The sequence below is a fragment of the Thamnophis elegans genome, chromosome 1, assembly GCF_009769535.1.
Source record: "Thamnophis elegans isolate rThaEle1 chromosome 1, rThaEle1.pri, whole genome shotgun sequence".
NCBI lineage: Eukaryota > Metazoa > Chordata > Lepidosauria > Squamata > Colubridae > Thamnophis > Thamnophis elegans.
The window spans coordinates 143,332,314-143,344,317 of NC_045541.1; the positions used below are offsets into that span (position 1 = coordinate 143,332,314).

The 12,004-nt window shown below is 34.1% G+C and overlaps 1 protein-coding gene across 1 annotated transcript in view; it reads left to right on the forward strand.

Moving 5' to 3' along the window:
- Positions 1–830: 830 nt before the first annotated feature.
- VRK1 (VRK serine/threonine kinase 1) overlaps positions 831–12,004 on the forward strand; it is a 29,448-nt gene continuing 18,274 nt past the window's right edge. Inside the window, exons 1-7 of the mRNA XM_032233916.1 lie at positions 831–980; positions 5,071–5,232; positions 6,465–6,520; positions 8,977–9,046; positions 9,619–9,706; positions 11,010–11,118; positions 11,212–11,304. Of these exons, the coding sequence (XP_032089807.1) occupies positions 5,076–5,232; positions 6,465–6,520; positions 8,977–9,046; positions 9,619–9,706; positions 11,010–11,118; positions 11,212–11,304 (573 nt within the window). The 5' untranslated portion in view covers positions 831–980; positions 5,071–5,075. The remainder of the gene's footprint in view (positions 981–5,070; positions 5,233–6,464; positions 6,521–8,976; positions 9,047–9,618; positions 9,707–11,009; positions 11,119–11,211; positions 11,305–12,004) is intronic.

A 12,004-nucleotide genomic window follows, 5' to 3' on the forward strand; every position in this document is an offset into this window, starting at 1 on the left:
GGACATTACTTCCAACAATCATTAGTACAATCATTATCATGGTTGTTAAAAGATGTCCTATTCCACTTCTACATCCTAAACTACACTGTATACTATTTTTTTAAAAAAATGTTAGTTTAACTGTTAAACCTACAATAAGTCTTCCCACCAAAAACTATTATCTTTGGGGGGAAACAGTAAGAAGATAAGTATAATATCACTAAACGAATGTAAACGAAAAACAATAGATAACTCATCTGCCTGGCAACAGGTCAATGCAATTTTTCTGAACAGTAATAAAAAGCCGCCGTTAATAGAGGTTAGTACAACGAAGATTCCAAGGATAAATTAATGAAAAAAATCTACATTTCGGTTATTATTGTCGTTCACAAACAAGATTGAGCAAAGTGGAGAAACCGAGGTCGCAGCAATATAGTGTAAATTGGAAGAACAGCCGAAGTTGCCAGGATCAAACGCGATTGAAAGGAATATGATTTATTTCTGATTGTGCCAAAGAAGAATGGGTTAATTCGCGAACTAAAAAAGCACGGTGAAGACATACAACTGAAATAAATATATGAAATCAGAATTTCTCGTGCTCGCAATAGAAGAAACCCCGGCTTTAGCCCCCTCGGCGCTTTATCTGAGATCAAGCGTCGAGCGGACGGGGCAACCACGGAAACGCCGCTAAATAAAAGCCTTTTTACTCGGGCAGCCCACACGCGACGCCTGCCCATGCGCGCGCGCCACGAATAAACGGCCCCGGCGCCAAGCTGAAGCCACGCCCACTTTTTTGCGCGCGGGAGGCGAGGCCACCCCTCGCCTTGACAGTTTCAGGGACTATATCCCGTTTGGAAAACGGAAGCTCTCTTTGCGCGGCAACTCCGAACTTCCGCCGTCCCGTTTCCGGTGTGGACTGAGTTTGGTGCGTGACGCAGTCGGGGGTGGTCGCGCTCTTCGCCTGGTGAAAGGACTCGCTAGAGTCCCATTTGGCTAACCAGGTATGGCCCCGAAGCGCTCTCTTGTTATGGCTCTGGGAGAGGACGAGAATTGCATCCGCCTTTCCCCGGGGAGCAGAGCTTGGGAAGCCATGTGATGCCCATTATCTTTGCCTCCAAGGTGGACCTTGTTGCTTCTACCTTCCTCCTCCTAACCCCCTCTGTAGCCCGAGTCTGCTGTTTGGCAGCCCCTTTCAGGAGCCGTTGGCTACAGAAACGCTTTGCGTGTTTCCCTTTTCCGCCCTTAGTTGTTAGCACGTCGCCGTAAAAAATTAGTCAATTAGCAATATCATTGAGATATCTACGCAGGTGGATTTTTCGGGATTTGATATGTCTTTCATTGCCTCTTTCTATTGGCTCCGCTCCATTGGACTGGATTAAGTCGATCCAGGACGGAAGATTTAGTTCAAACTGAAAGTAACTCCCCTAAGGCCTAATTCAGTTTGGCTAGTAGGAGATCTAATGTTACAATTCAGAAGTCCAAATGGGGAAAAACTACTCCAAACATTTTTGTTTTGTCATCTATTAAAATAAAGGTAGCCTTTGGATGCTATGGACAACGTGAAACATTTCGGGAGAAGCGAGTTAGGTCTACAATACAAACTGAGCTTTGGAAATGGTGAAATCCCACTTGAGGTTAATGATGTTGTTTTCAACAATCATAGTTTGAAATCTTAGGATTTTTCAGAAGGCCTTTGTGACTGTATGCTTGCTGAAGTAAAATATAAGCCAAATGTTCCTTTTTAGGTGAGGAGGTAGTATGTGCTCTGTTCAGTGGAGTATCTTGGGTTTGCCAGAAGGGAGCTGGCATAAATAACAGTTTGTATTAGAAAATGAAGGAGTTAAGTTCTACATTTCACAATGTAGAAACAATGTGGTTGAAAACATTTAATAGGAAGGGAACTGTAAAGAAAAAAGGAGAGATGAGAAAAAAAATGTACAATAACAATGAAATTGATAGCCTTATTTTGGACCAGCTAAATAATTATTAATTTAGTTATTACTAATGATGGTGATCAGAACTGTTTCTTGGTACAAGAAATACCACACACACACACTCAGCTATTTAATTATTAAGATTGCTATTGTTTGTTTACTCCTAAGCCTGCCCCTTGGTATTCACAGTCTTAACATTTACCTTTAGAATCATCTGTTAATAACCAGGGCTTTACTGATACCACTTCCTATCACATATGCAAGGAATTCTAGGACGTTATAGTTGTAGGTTAGGAGTTTCTGGAAGTTACAGGATTGGTGAAAGCTGCATTTGGTCCTTAAATATTCCCCATATCCCCCTCCCCCAATCTGCATATCTACTGCATTGTTTTTCCCCCCAGGGTTATTCATTATCCCTTGTATTATTTTTATAAGTAAGGCAGCATGCATATCCAACACATCTTCCACCTCCTATTTTTCCCTGCCGCAACAACCCTGTGAGGTGAGTTGGGCTACTTTCAAGTGATAAATGGTGGCCCATTGAATATAATTTAAGCTTGTGTGACTTTTCAGTTTGTATTAATTTTTTCTTTGCTAAATTTATTTGCCTCCTATCTTGCCGTGAGGCTACTCTTAAGTGGCTTAAAATAATAAAACGGAAAAATTGAAAAGAGTGTCAAGAAAATAGAAGTAAAATAATGGAACAATAAAATAAAAAGAAAATATGAGAATGCATCAATATGCTAACGAAAAGTTCAGTGGAGAGCAGAGGGTAAAGGGGAGGGAATGTGTAATAGGTTCCACCTATTTTTTCTGCTTTTTTGTTAACTCCTAAGCAAGCATTGATAAGTTTACAATGTTTATGTATCAAATTAATGTCATGTCGTCTAAATCAGGGGTGTAAAACTTGCGTTGTCACAGTGGGACTTTCCCCTCCTTCATTAAACCGGGTGTGGGTGTGGCCAGTGCATGATGCACTTGGCCTGTGGGCCGTGAGTTTTACAACTCTGATCTAAATGATACTACACTAAGTTAGTAGGTTATGTCCGTATTTTAGATACAAATAAATGAATAAGGTATTCAGTTTATTACTTATTGTTTGTTGAATAGATTCAAAGCAGAAAGGATAAGGCCACTTTGGCAGACTTGGCGCCCTCTAGATTCCATTGATTTAAAGAATAACATCTGTCAGGGCCCCAGAAGTCCCCTTACCTGTAGAAGTGCTGTCCTGTGGAATTATGGTTTGAAGAGCTCCCACCTTGTTGGTATTTCAAAAGACCATAAAGACCTGGTTCTTTGTCCAGTCCTTTGTCCAGTACAATTGTTACCCCTTTCTTTTCCTTGCTAACTTCTAGGTATCGTTCCTCTGCTCTTTTGTGTTCTTTATCTGTTTTTATATGATCCTTATTTTTAAATTTTTTAACAATTTGTAAAGTGCTCAGAGTTGAAAATCAGGGGCTTATAAATTTAATATATTAATATAATGTGCACAACAATGTGAAATCAAAGCTGCCAGTTGTGTAGCTGGTATTGGCCTTCATACACATCAGTTTCTTCTCCAAAACAGGATGTAGTAATATGTTGGTGTAGTATACATGCAGATGTCAGTAGTGTGGCCTTTTGTACTTGGAAAATTTGTCACTGCACAGATTTTATATTCTTATATTTTTAGGGATAAATGTATCATCTTCATTAGTCAAATGAGTTCATTGCAAGAATGACTCTTAACTGTTTTTCAATTTCACCTGTGCAGTGCAAATAGTTAACACCTTCAAATTGCATTACATTTGCTCAGTATTTCTTTGGATATTTTAATGGTTTTTTTAAAAAGTGTCAATATTTAACAAAGAATTGCTGCTGTCCTGTTTTGATTGTTATCCTGCTCATTATAAAATATGGCTACCCACTGCATTTCTGAGGAAATTGTTTAAATATGTAGTGTCTGTGCTTACCTAGGATTGTGAAACTTGGACATTAAATGCAAAAGTTATACAGAAGTTGAAAGTTCCACAAAGAAGCAGGGAATGGCAAATGCTTAACATAATGTGATATGACAAAGAAAATCTAAGCAATATATGGCCCTCCAGATATGGTTGAATTCTTGTTTTTATCAACCTATTTAATATAATGGTGAGATTGTGGAAGTATCAATTCAACATCAAGAGGTCTCTGTTGCACAACTCCTGTTTTAATAGTAATAATGGTTAGTATTGTCATAAATAATATTAGAACAAAACATTTGATTTTTAAATGATGAATAATTCTGCCAAAATTTAAGTCTTGCTATTTATGATGAGTAATTTTTCATATTTATCAGAGGTGCAAGTATGAAACCTTATGAAATCTGGAAGGCAAACATCATCTGCCTGCCTGATTGCATATGATTGAATTGAGACTATCAGCTATGCTTTGGAAGAGTTGATGGCAATAGTAGGAGTAAAACTAATCACTGACTCTCAGTTTTTAAAAAAAATTCAACTCAAAAATGGCAAAGTGAAAACAATCACGAGGGAAGACAATTTTTGCTAATTTCCCATTAATTAAATGGCACATCAAAATAAAAATATTGTAAAAGAAGAGCACAATTAGTGAGATTTCTTTTTTTGGAGATTGAAAAAAGAGAAACTGGACACTACTTTTGTGCTGTACTTCTGTGACATATATCAAAAGATAGGTAAACTGTGGTCATCTAGGTATAGTTGAATGACAATTTTCAGTAACCATAGCCAGAATGAATAATTATGTAACTTAGCAATATCTGGAAGGATACAAACTGTCTATGTTAGTAATGGTTCTGTAGATATGCTCATCTTTTAACATATAATTATTATTTGCTGCAATATGAACGATAAGAGAAATTGGTAAGAATATATATTTTCAAACTGTAGAGCCTTTTTTACACCTTTATCAGAGGTGTGAGTATCATGTAGGAAGTAAAATAATACATTTTCATATTTGCATTTTGATCATTTTGTCCTAGAAAAATTCAGTACTAAATCATCAAAAGTTCCATGATCAGAACTTGTTTGGGATTGATTTCGTTCTTCTGTTTTGTAAAACAGGGTGACAAATGGAAAAAGGCAATAAAAATTTTTTTGATTTAAAAATAAGTCAAATTTATCCTATTTCTAATTTATTTTATTTTAATTGTCTTTAGTGATTATGCCTAATATCAAAAAGTCGACAGGAAAAAGAGGCCCAAGAAAACGTAAACTTGCTGAAGAATTTCCTCCCGGAGAAGTTTTTACTGACCTTTTAAAGAAAAAATGGAAGCTTGGTCCAGTTATAGGCAAAGGTGGTTTTGGCTGTCTGTACCTTGGTAAGAATAGTGTCAAGATTGCTAAAATATAGCCGCCAGCATATAATTATTTTAGAATGTGTATTCTTAACACACATACAGAATGGATATATTTTCCTACAGAACAAACATTTTTGTTTCAAAATACTCAACTAATAGAATTGGCTGGAGAACCTCATGATTTTTTGCAGGTTCTCTCTTCCTGTAACAGTAGAAAATGGGTGACCTTAGAAAAGGGACAATAAGACTATCTTTTTCCCTTTAAACAATTTGTAGAAAGCTTGCTGTGTTGTTGTATAGCACTCCTCAAGGCTTTCCAGCTCTAGCCAGCTTGCCAATCAATTGACAAGAAGTTGCTGTAGAATACATGGTTATCATGCTGCGGAAAGGATGTCCACAGGCCAAATAGTGTTCTTGGGATTCTGCCATTCAGCTGATTAGCAGATTGATGAGGGGACTGCGGGGTTGGTGACAGCATCTGGTGAACTGAATAGAAAGTAGTTGGGTGTGTGCGCCTGATTCTATTGCTTATTCTGATTTTCTTCATTGCCTTCATGCTCCCCTTACAAGAAGGGCTGGGCCTTTGTCACCATACTTTTTGTTGGTATTTTATCCAGTGATGCTGTCATTAGAACGGACTCTTCTAACAGAATGGGTTCCCCCTCTTCTATCTTCCCTAATCTGTTCCAGCAGATAAATATAAGAACATGAAATCTTTTTGGAGGGCAAGGCTCTGGACTCAGTGCTAATTAAAATATCTGTTACGATTGTTACTACCATGTTCCTAATAAGGACTTGGTGTTCATAATCTTGTTCTTTAGGAAAGGCTTTGTTGCTTCAATTCACCCACCAAAATCACTGAATGTTTCACTATTAGGACATTTAAATTGACTTATTTACATCTGGCAGCACCAGCTGGTTGCTCTTAAAGCAGAATAGTATGTTTGATTGACTGTGGTTAGGTTTGGCAAGTTCCTACAGTTTTTAAAAATGGAATGTAGCATTCATTGTTTACATGCAAAATTGAAATATTATATGTAAAATGTATCAATTTATATTATTGTATGGGTCTGTGATATGGAGGTGGATTTGTGCAAAGAATGCATAAGGCTCCATCATACAATACTGTTAAATATACTCATGAATTTGTATTTGGTTTTCATCCAATTACTCTGTTGGTTATGTAAAAATTGCTGCTGATATATTAAGATAGTTTTAAATCCTGTTGATAAAAACTACTTATATTTTAACAGCTGATGTTAATTCATCTGAATCAGTTACCAGTGATGCACCCTATGTTATAAAAGTGGTAAGTTTGTTTAATTGTTCACTCACTCATTTTTGGTGTGCCTGACTCCAGACTGACTCTGGAGAAAATTTCTTTCTTTTGAAATAGTCTGCATTTGAAAAATAAAATGGAAAATACAAACTTTTCCACCTGTACGTTTGTAAAATTCTTGAAAATCCTCAAGCAACTAGTGTTATATGAATTGTTTAGTAGATTAAATTAAACTAGAATGTATTTTAAGCTTTGCTAATTATTTTAATAAAAATAACATGCTATTGTCATCTTGCTTAAATAATTTCTAATTTTATTATATTCCTTGGATTGAGTGTTGAGTAGTGGAATGACATACATGCTTTACACTGGTTCCCTTTGAGGTGTTCTGAAATTGCATAGGAAATAAAATTTCTGTAAATTTGGGACAGACAATCCAATCTGACCTGTAGCTTGCATATATTTCTCTAGGGCAATCGTATATTTTATTTTATAACTAATTGCAATTATGAACTATTTTAGTTTAGAGATATGTGGTAAAGCAGAAGAATTTATCATTGTACCCTCATGAATTTTGTGTGTGGAAAATTAGAGTTCTTAAGGAGGGTAAACATAGACATATAAGACATTTGAAGACACCGTGTGCCATGTAATCTTTGAACTGTTAAGGATCATTCTGATCATGAGTTCATTAATAGAAGGAATTGGGATCATGCAATCATTTCCATATAGCTAATAATAGTGCATGCAGGATGCCTCAAAAAAGTTGGGGTATGTCCTGCCCCTGTTTTCCTCGCATCTGTCTTTCATTATCCCATTTATATTCCCATTAACCAATATGGGTGAATGGATAAATAGGACCATGATTTCCTGGCCCTTCAGTTTTGACTTTCTGAATACTGTGATGATATCAGAGAAGACTACTGATTTAAAAAGCCAAATTATAGAGTGCATTTTAATGTTTGCAAATATTATTGCTTGATAGTAGCACCAGGTGGACTTGCCTTTTTCTTGCTACTTTTTATCTGCAGTATAGAATTATAGATGCTATTAATTAATTACAATTATGATGTAAAATAATGCATATGTCACATTTTTTACTATTAAATATATTAAAAAGTATTACTGCATAGTGATTCATATTGGTGATGTATATGAGGTGATCTGCATGAATAGAAGAGGTGACTGATAAATATTTATATGAATCTGCTTTGTGATATAATTTAGAATTTAAATGTAAGGTGATAAATTATATTTATGCATGAATAGTTAGCTTGAAAAAAATATCTCTTGGAGATGGTGACATTTGACACTAGCTATAGATTTATAGAATAGAGTTAACTACAGTATATGTAGACATTTAAGTCTATTCTGCATTATGATTACAGTCACTTAAGTCAGGATCATCTGGGAAAGGACTATCACATGGATACTGGGAAAAGACTATCAAATGGATACTGATTGTCCATGAGCAAAAACTCTTCTAACAGTTCTATAAAACAAAAATAAAACTAATGATTTAGTCTTGTTATAATCATATTTTGGTTTAGTTAAAAAATGACACCAATTTCAAAATGAGAAGATCAGGAAAAATATTGCATAAGCCATGTATACCAATTTAATTATCTGGTAGATTGCTTGCTGCATAAATTGGTTTCCATTAATGGCAAGGACGGTATTCTTTTTTTTAAATAAGGAATGTTCTGATTAAAATATCTATATGTATGGGAAGCACCATAATTAACTATTATATCTCATGATCTAGTTATTTAAGAACCCATGTTTAGTCCCTAATTGAGAAGAACTCAGTCTGAGATCCTGGAAAGTTGTTGATAGGCAGAATAGAATACACAGTGCTAGATGGGCTACTAGCTTAGCTTGACTTGGTATGAGACAACTAGGTTAATATATGTCTTATTTTGGATACTGAAAATGAGAGTGTTTGATGAATTATATTGACAGGAACAAAGCAACAAGGCCACCTCATGCTCCATAAAGTTTTTTTTATTTATGGCTGCCTCAAAGTCTTTTCCAAGTTGTCTCTCCATATATGTGCCTAGACAGCTGCTTTATTTAATTCACTGTACCTGCAGAAGTATGCATACAACCCTGGAATGTTTATAGAGCAATAGTGGTAAGCATTCTGGAGGATGTAGATGCCTCCATATTACATGGGTTGCTTTGTTTGGGTCATTCAAATACTTACCTAGCGATACTGTGTAATATTTTGGCTTTTAGATCCCATATTGATGTAAACATTTTTTATTGTGATATATGGGAATGCTTTATTTTTAAATTATATATCTCATTCCCAATTATATAACAATTAATTATCAAGGAACTGAATTACAAGGAAGAAAATTAAATGGTTAAAAGAACAGTTATAGGAAAATAGAAGAATGTTTTATATATTAGTAAAAGCTTTGCTTGAAAAGTGAATAAATAAATTTAAAACATTGCATTTATTTATAAAATGATATTTAAAGGAGCCCAGTGACAATGGACCACTCTTTACTGAGTTAAGTTTCTACATGCGAGCTGCTAAACCAGAACTAAGTAAGTAAATGAATCCATTTTTATTCAATAAAACAATGTAATCATTTTTAAATATAAGATAATTATGAGAAATATATAGTATTGATTTATTGTAATTCATATAGGATTCTAAATGGTTATTTTAAGAGTATTAAATAAAGCCATGTAATGATACAGTGTTGAGTATTTATTGGAAATAATTTTTATAAAGTGGATCCTAAAACTCATCCTTTTTTAATTCTAAGAGTCTGAAATTGCTTGAAAAGGGGGGAAGGAATAATAAATAACTTTAAATGATATGTTAAACATGCTAGCATGTTTGTTCATTTTTTGCTCTTGTGGGGTGCATTTGTTATATTTAATTTGCTAAAACTATAGAAGGAATTGAGGATAAAATGTATAAACATTAAAGAAAGTGCAGTCCATCTACAGTTTAGATTCTAAACTTTTCAGTGCCATTAATTTCAGTGGAGAGGTTCCCTGTTTTTAAAAAAATAACCATCCTTTTCTTTTTGTATTAAAATTTAATAAACAGTAATAGTTTTCAACCTTATATGGTAACAAATGTATATTGAATATTTGTTTCTTTTCAGTTAAAAAATGGATTTCTTCTCACAAACTAAAATATTTAGGCGTACCAAAATATTGGGGTTCTGGTTTGCATCAAAAGAATGGCAAAAGGTATAAAACATTTGTTATTTTAGAATATAGAATACTTTTTATAATGTAACTTTCCTTAATTTCAATTTTCCAAACCAATATTTCTTAAAATGAGTCATAATAATTTTGAATGAGAGTCTTTGTCATTTAAGTTTATCATGTCAACATATTGAGGAATTAGAACAGTTATGTGTATTTTATTACAGAACTTGGTGGTCAGTATTAAGTGAATCTTAAGTAATGTTATGATATTCTATTAAATTTAATATATGTGCTTGGTAGTTCTCAAGGAAGTATAAGATAAGGTGTTTAAACTTTCCAAGTTAACTTTATTCCATCAGAATAAAACTAAATATGTTTAAAGAATTCAGACCAAGTAGTAGGATTTCAACATCAGCTATCGTTCTCTTGCTTTTCACCCCAAGGCCAGAACAGAGTAAATAGGCAATAGTCCATTTTGAGTATTGCCTAGCAATTAAATTACAAAAATATCTGTCCAAAGAGATAATCAAAAATATCTTGCTAGATATGTGAAATAACAAAAAAGGTAAAGATAATCGACTATCATTAAAATTAAACCATTAAGAAAATATCAAACAGGAGATATACTAATTGAAAGGGATGTTAATGAGATAACTCTTCTCTTTGTCTTGTAGTTTAGTGACAGACATTAAGGATTTGTTTAAAGAAATTGAAAAGACATTTTTCTTCTCTATTGATTTTTTTTAATAAGTTATTTAATGAGTGAAAACAGAACTGTTTTTATTGTTTCCTAAGGGGGGTATTTAAATGAGATTATGCTTCAGGTGCCACAGAATTATGGCACAGAAGTTTGGTTAATTAGAACAGCACAGATTCTTCATCTCCTTCAGTCAGGAGACACACCTGATCTCTTCTCTGTTATACTTCAGAAATTTGCCTTTAGTATCAGTTGAATTGCTATCCTGTTCTGATTTCATTTATTCCTGCATACTTTCCTGAAATCGTAGAAAATATGGAAGAGGGTTGTTTAGTAAGTTTTATCAGTTTTTAAACTTTTCTTTCTTTTTTTCATGCCACTGCATTGCTTGGGAGTAGTATCTAGAACCTTTGTCATCATAAAAGCTAATCATGATCAGTCCTGCTTAGTATGTAGGTGGGAGACCATTAAGAAATACTAGGTCTGGAAATTAGACAGGGAAGTAAATAAAGACCTGGAAGAGGTCAATGGCACATGATTGTTAATCGGTGCTAATAAAATTCCATGTCTGTACAATCCTCAAGATTGAATGTTATTTTTTGTATGTTTGTTTTCAATTTCCTTAAATATATTTTTTTAAATCAGTTATAGATTTATGGTGATGGACAGATTAGGGAAAGATCTTCAGAAGATATTTGAAGAACAAGGAAAGCAGTTTTCACGCAAAACAGTGTTACAGTTGGGATTGAGAATAGTAAGTTAATGTTTTTCTATGTTAATGTAAGTAGAGACCTCATTGAAATTAATTTTATTGAAGTTTTTTTCCTGATGTTCTGTTCTTTTTTAGCTTAATGTTTTGGAATATATTCATGAACATGAATATGTACATGGAGATATCAAGGCCTCAAATCTTCTCCTGGGCCACGAGATTCCAAATCAGGTAACTTTCAATCTTTTCTTCCTTTAGTGTTTAACCTATTGTTTTAAAGAAAATGGAACTGCTGTGAACCTCAGCAGAAATCTTGCCTTTATGAATGTGTACAGCGTTAATATTTCTGCTTGACATTTATATCTAGTTAATGTTGTACATTTTTTATTCACTTTGCTGGCAGCTGATCAAATTGGCTATTCTGCCCTGAATAATATTCAAGAGAATGCTTGCAATACAAAATGAATTTCAAATAGCTGTTTGGGGGTGGAAGTTTAAAATTATATACTACACCAGTGAATTACGTTTGCTTGTCAGCTTTGTCAATTTTTTATTTCCTTTGTTTGAAGAATCCATCAAGCCATAAGTGTTCTGTTACTTGAAAACCTGATTTCTTAACGTATTAGTTCAAATCAAATGGTTTACAGAAATATCCCTAGCTGTCTATTTATTATTATCATTTAGTTATAGTAGTCATCATTAGCAAATGAATAATTTCTAAGTTTAGGTGCTTTTCTTGAGATGACAATTTCATATTCCCATGTAAATTGATAGAAACATTGTGCAGGTTATTTTGTCCCTTCCTTTGGCAAGAGGTCCAAGAGTAACTAGATGGTTGCATTGCTTTTATTCAAGCAGGGATGGCAGTAGAAGATCAGTTCCTAGATTCATCTGTATAAAATAGTTCATTTGTTTACTACATTATTTCAGT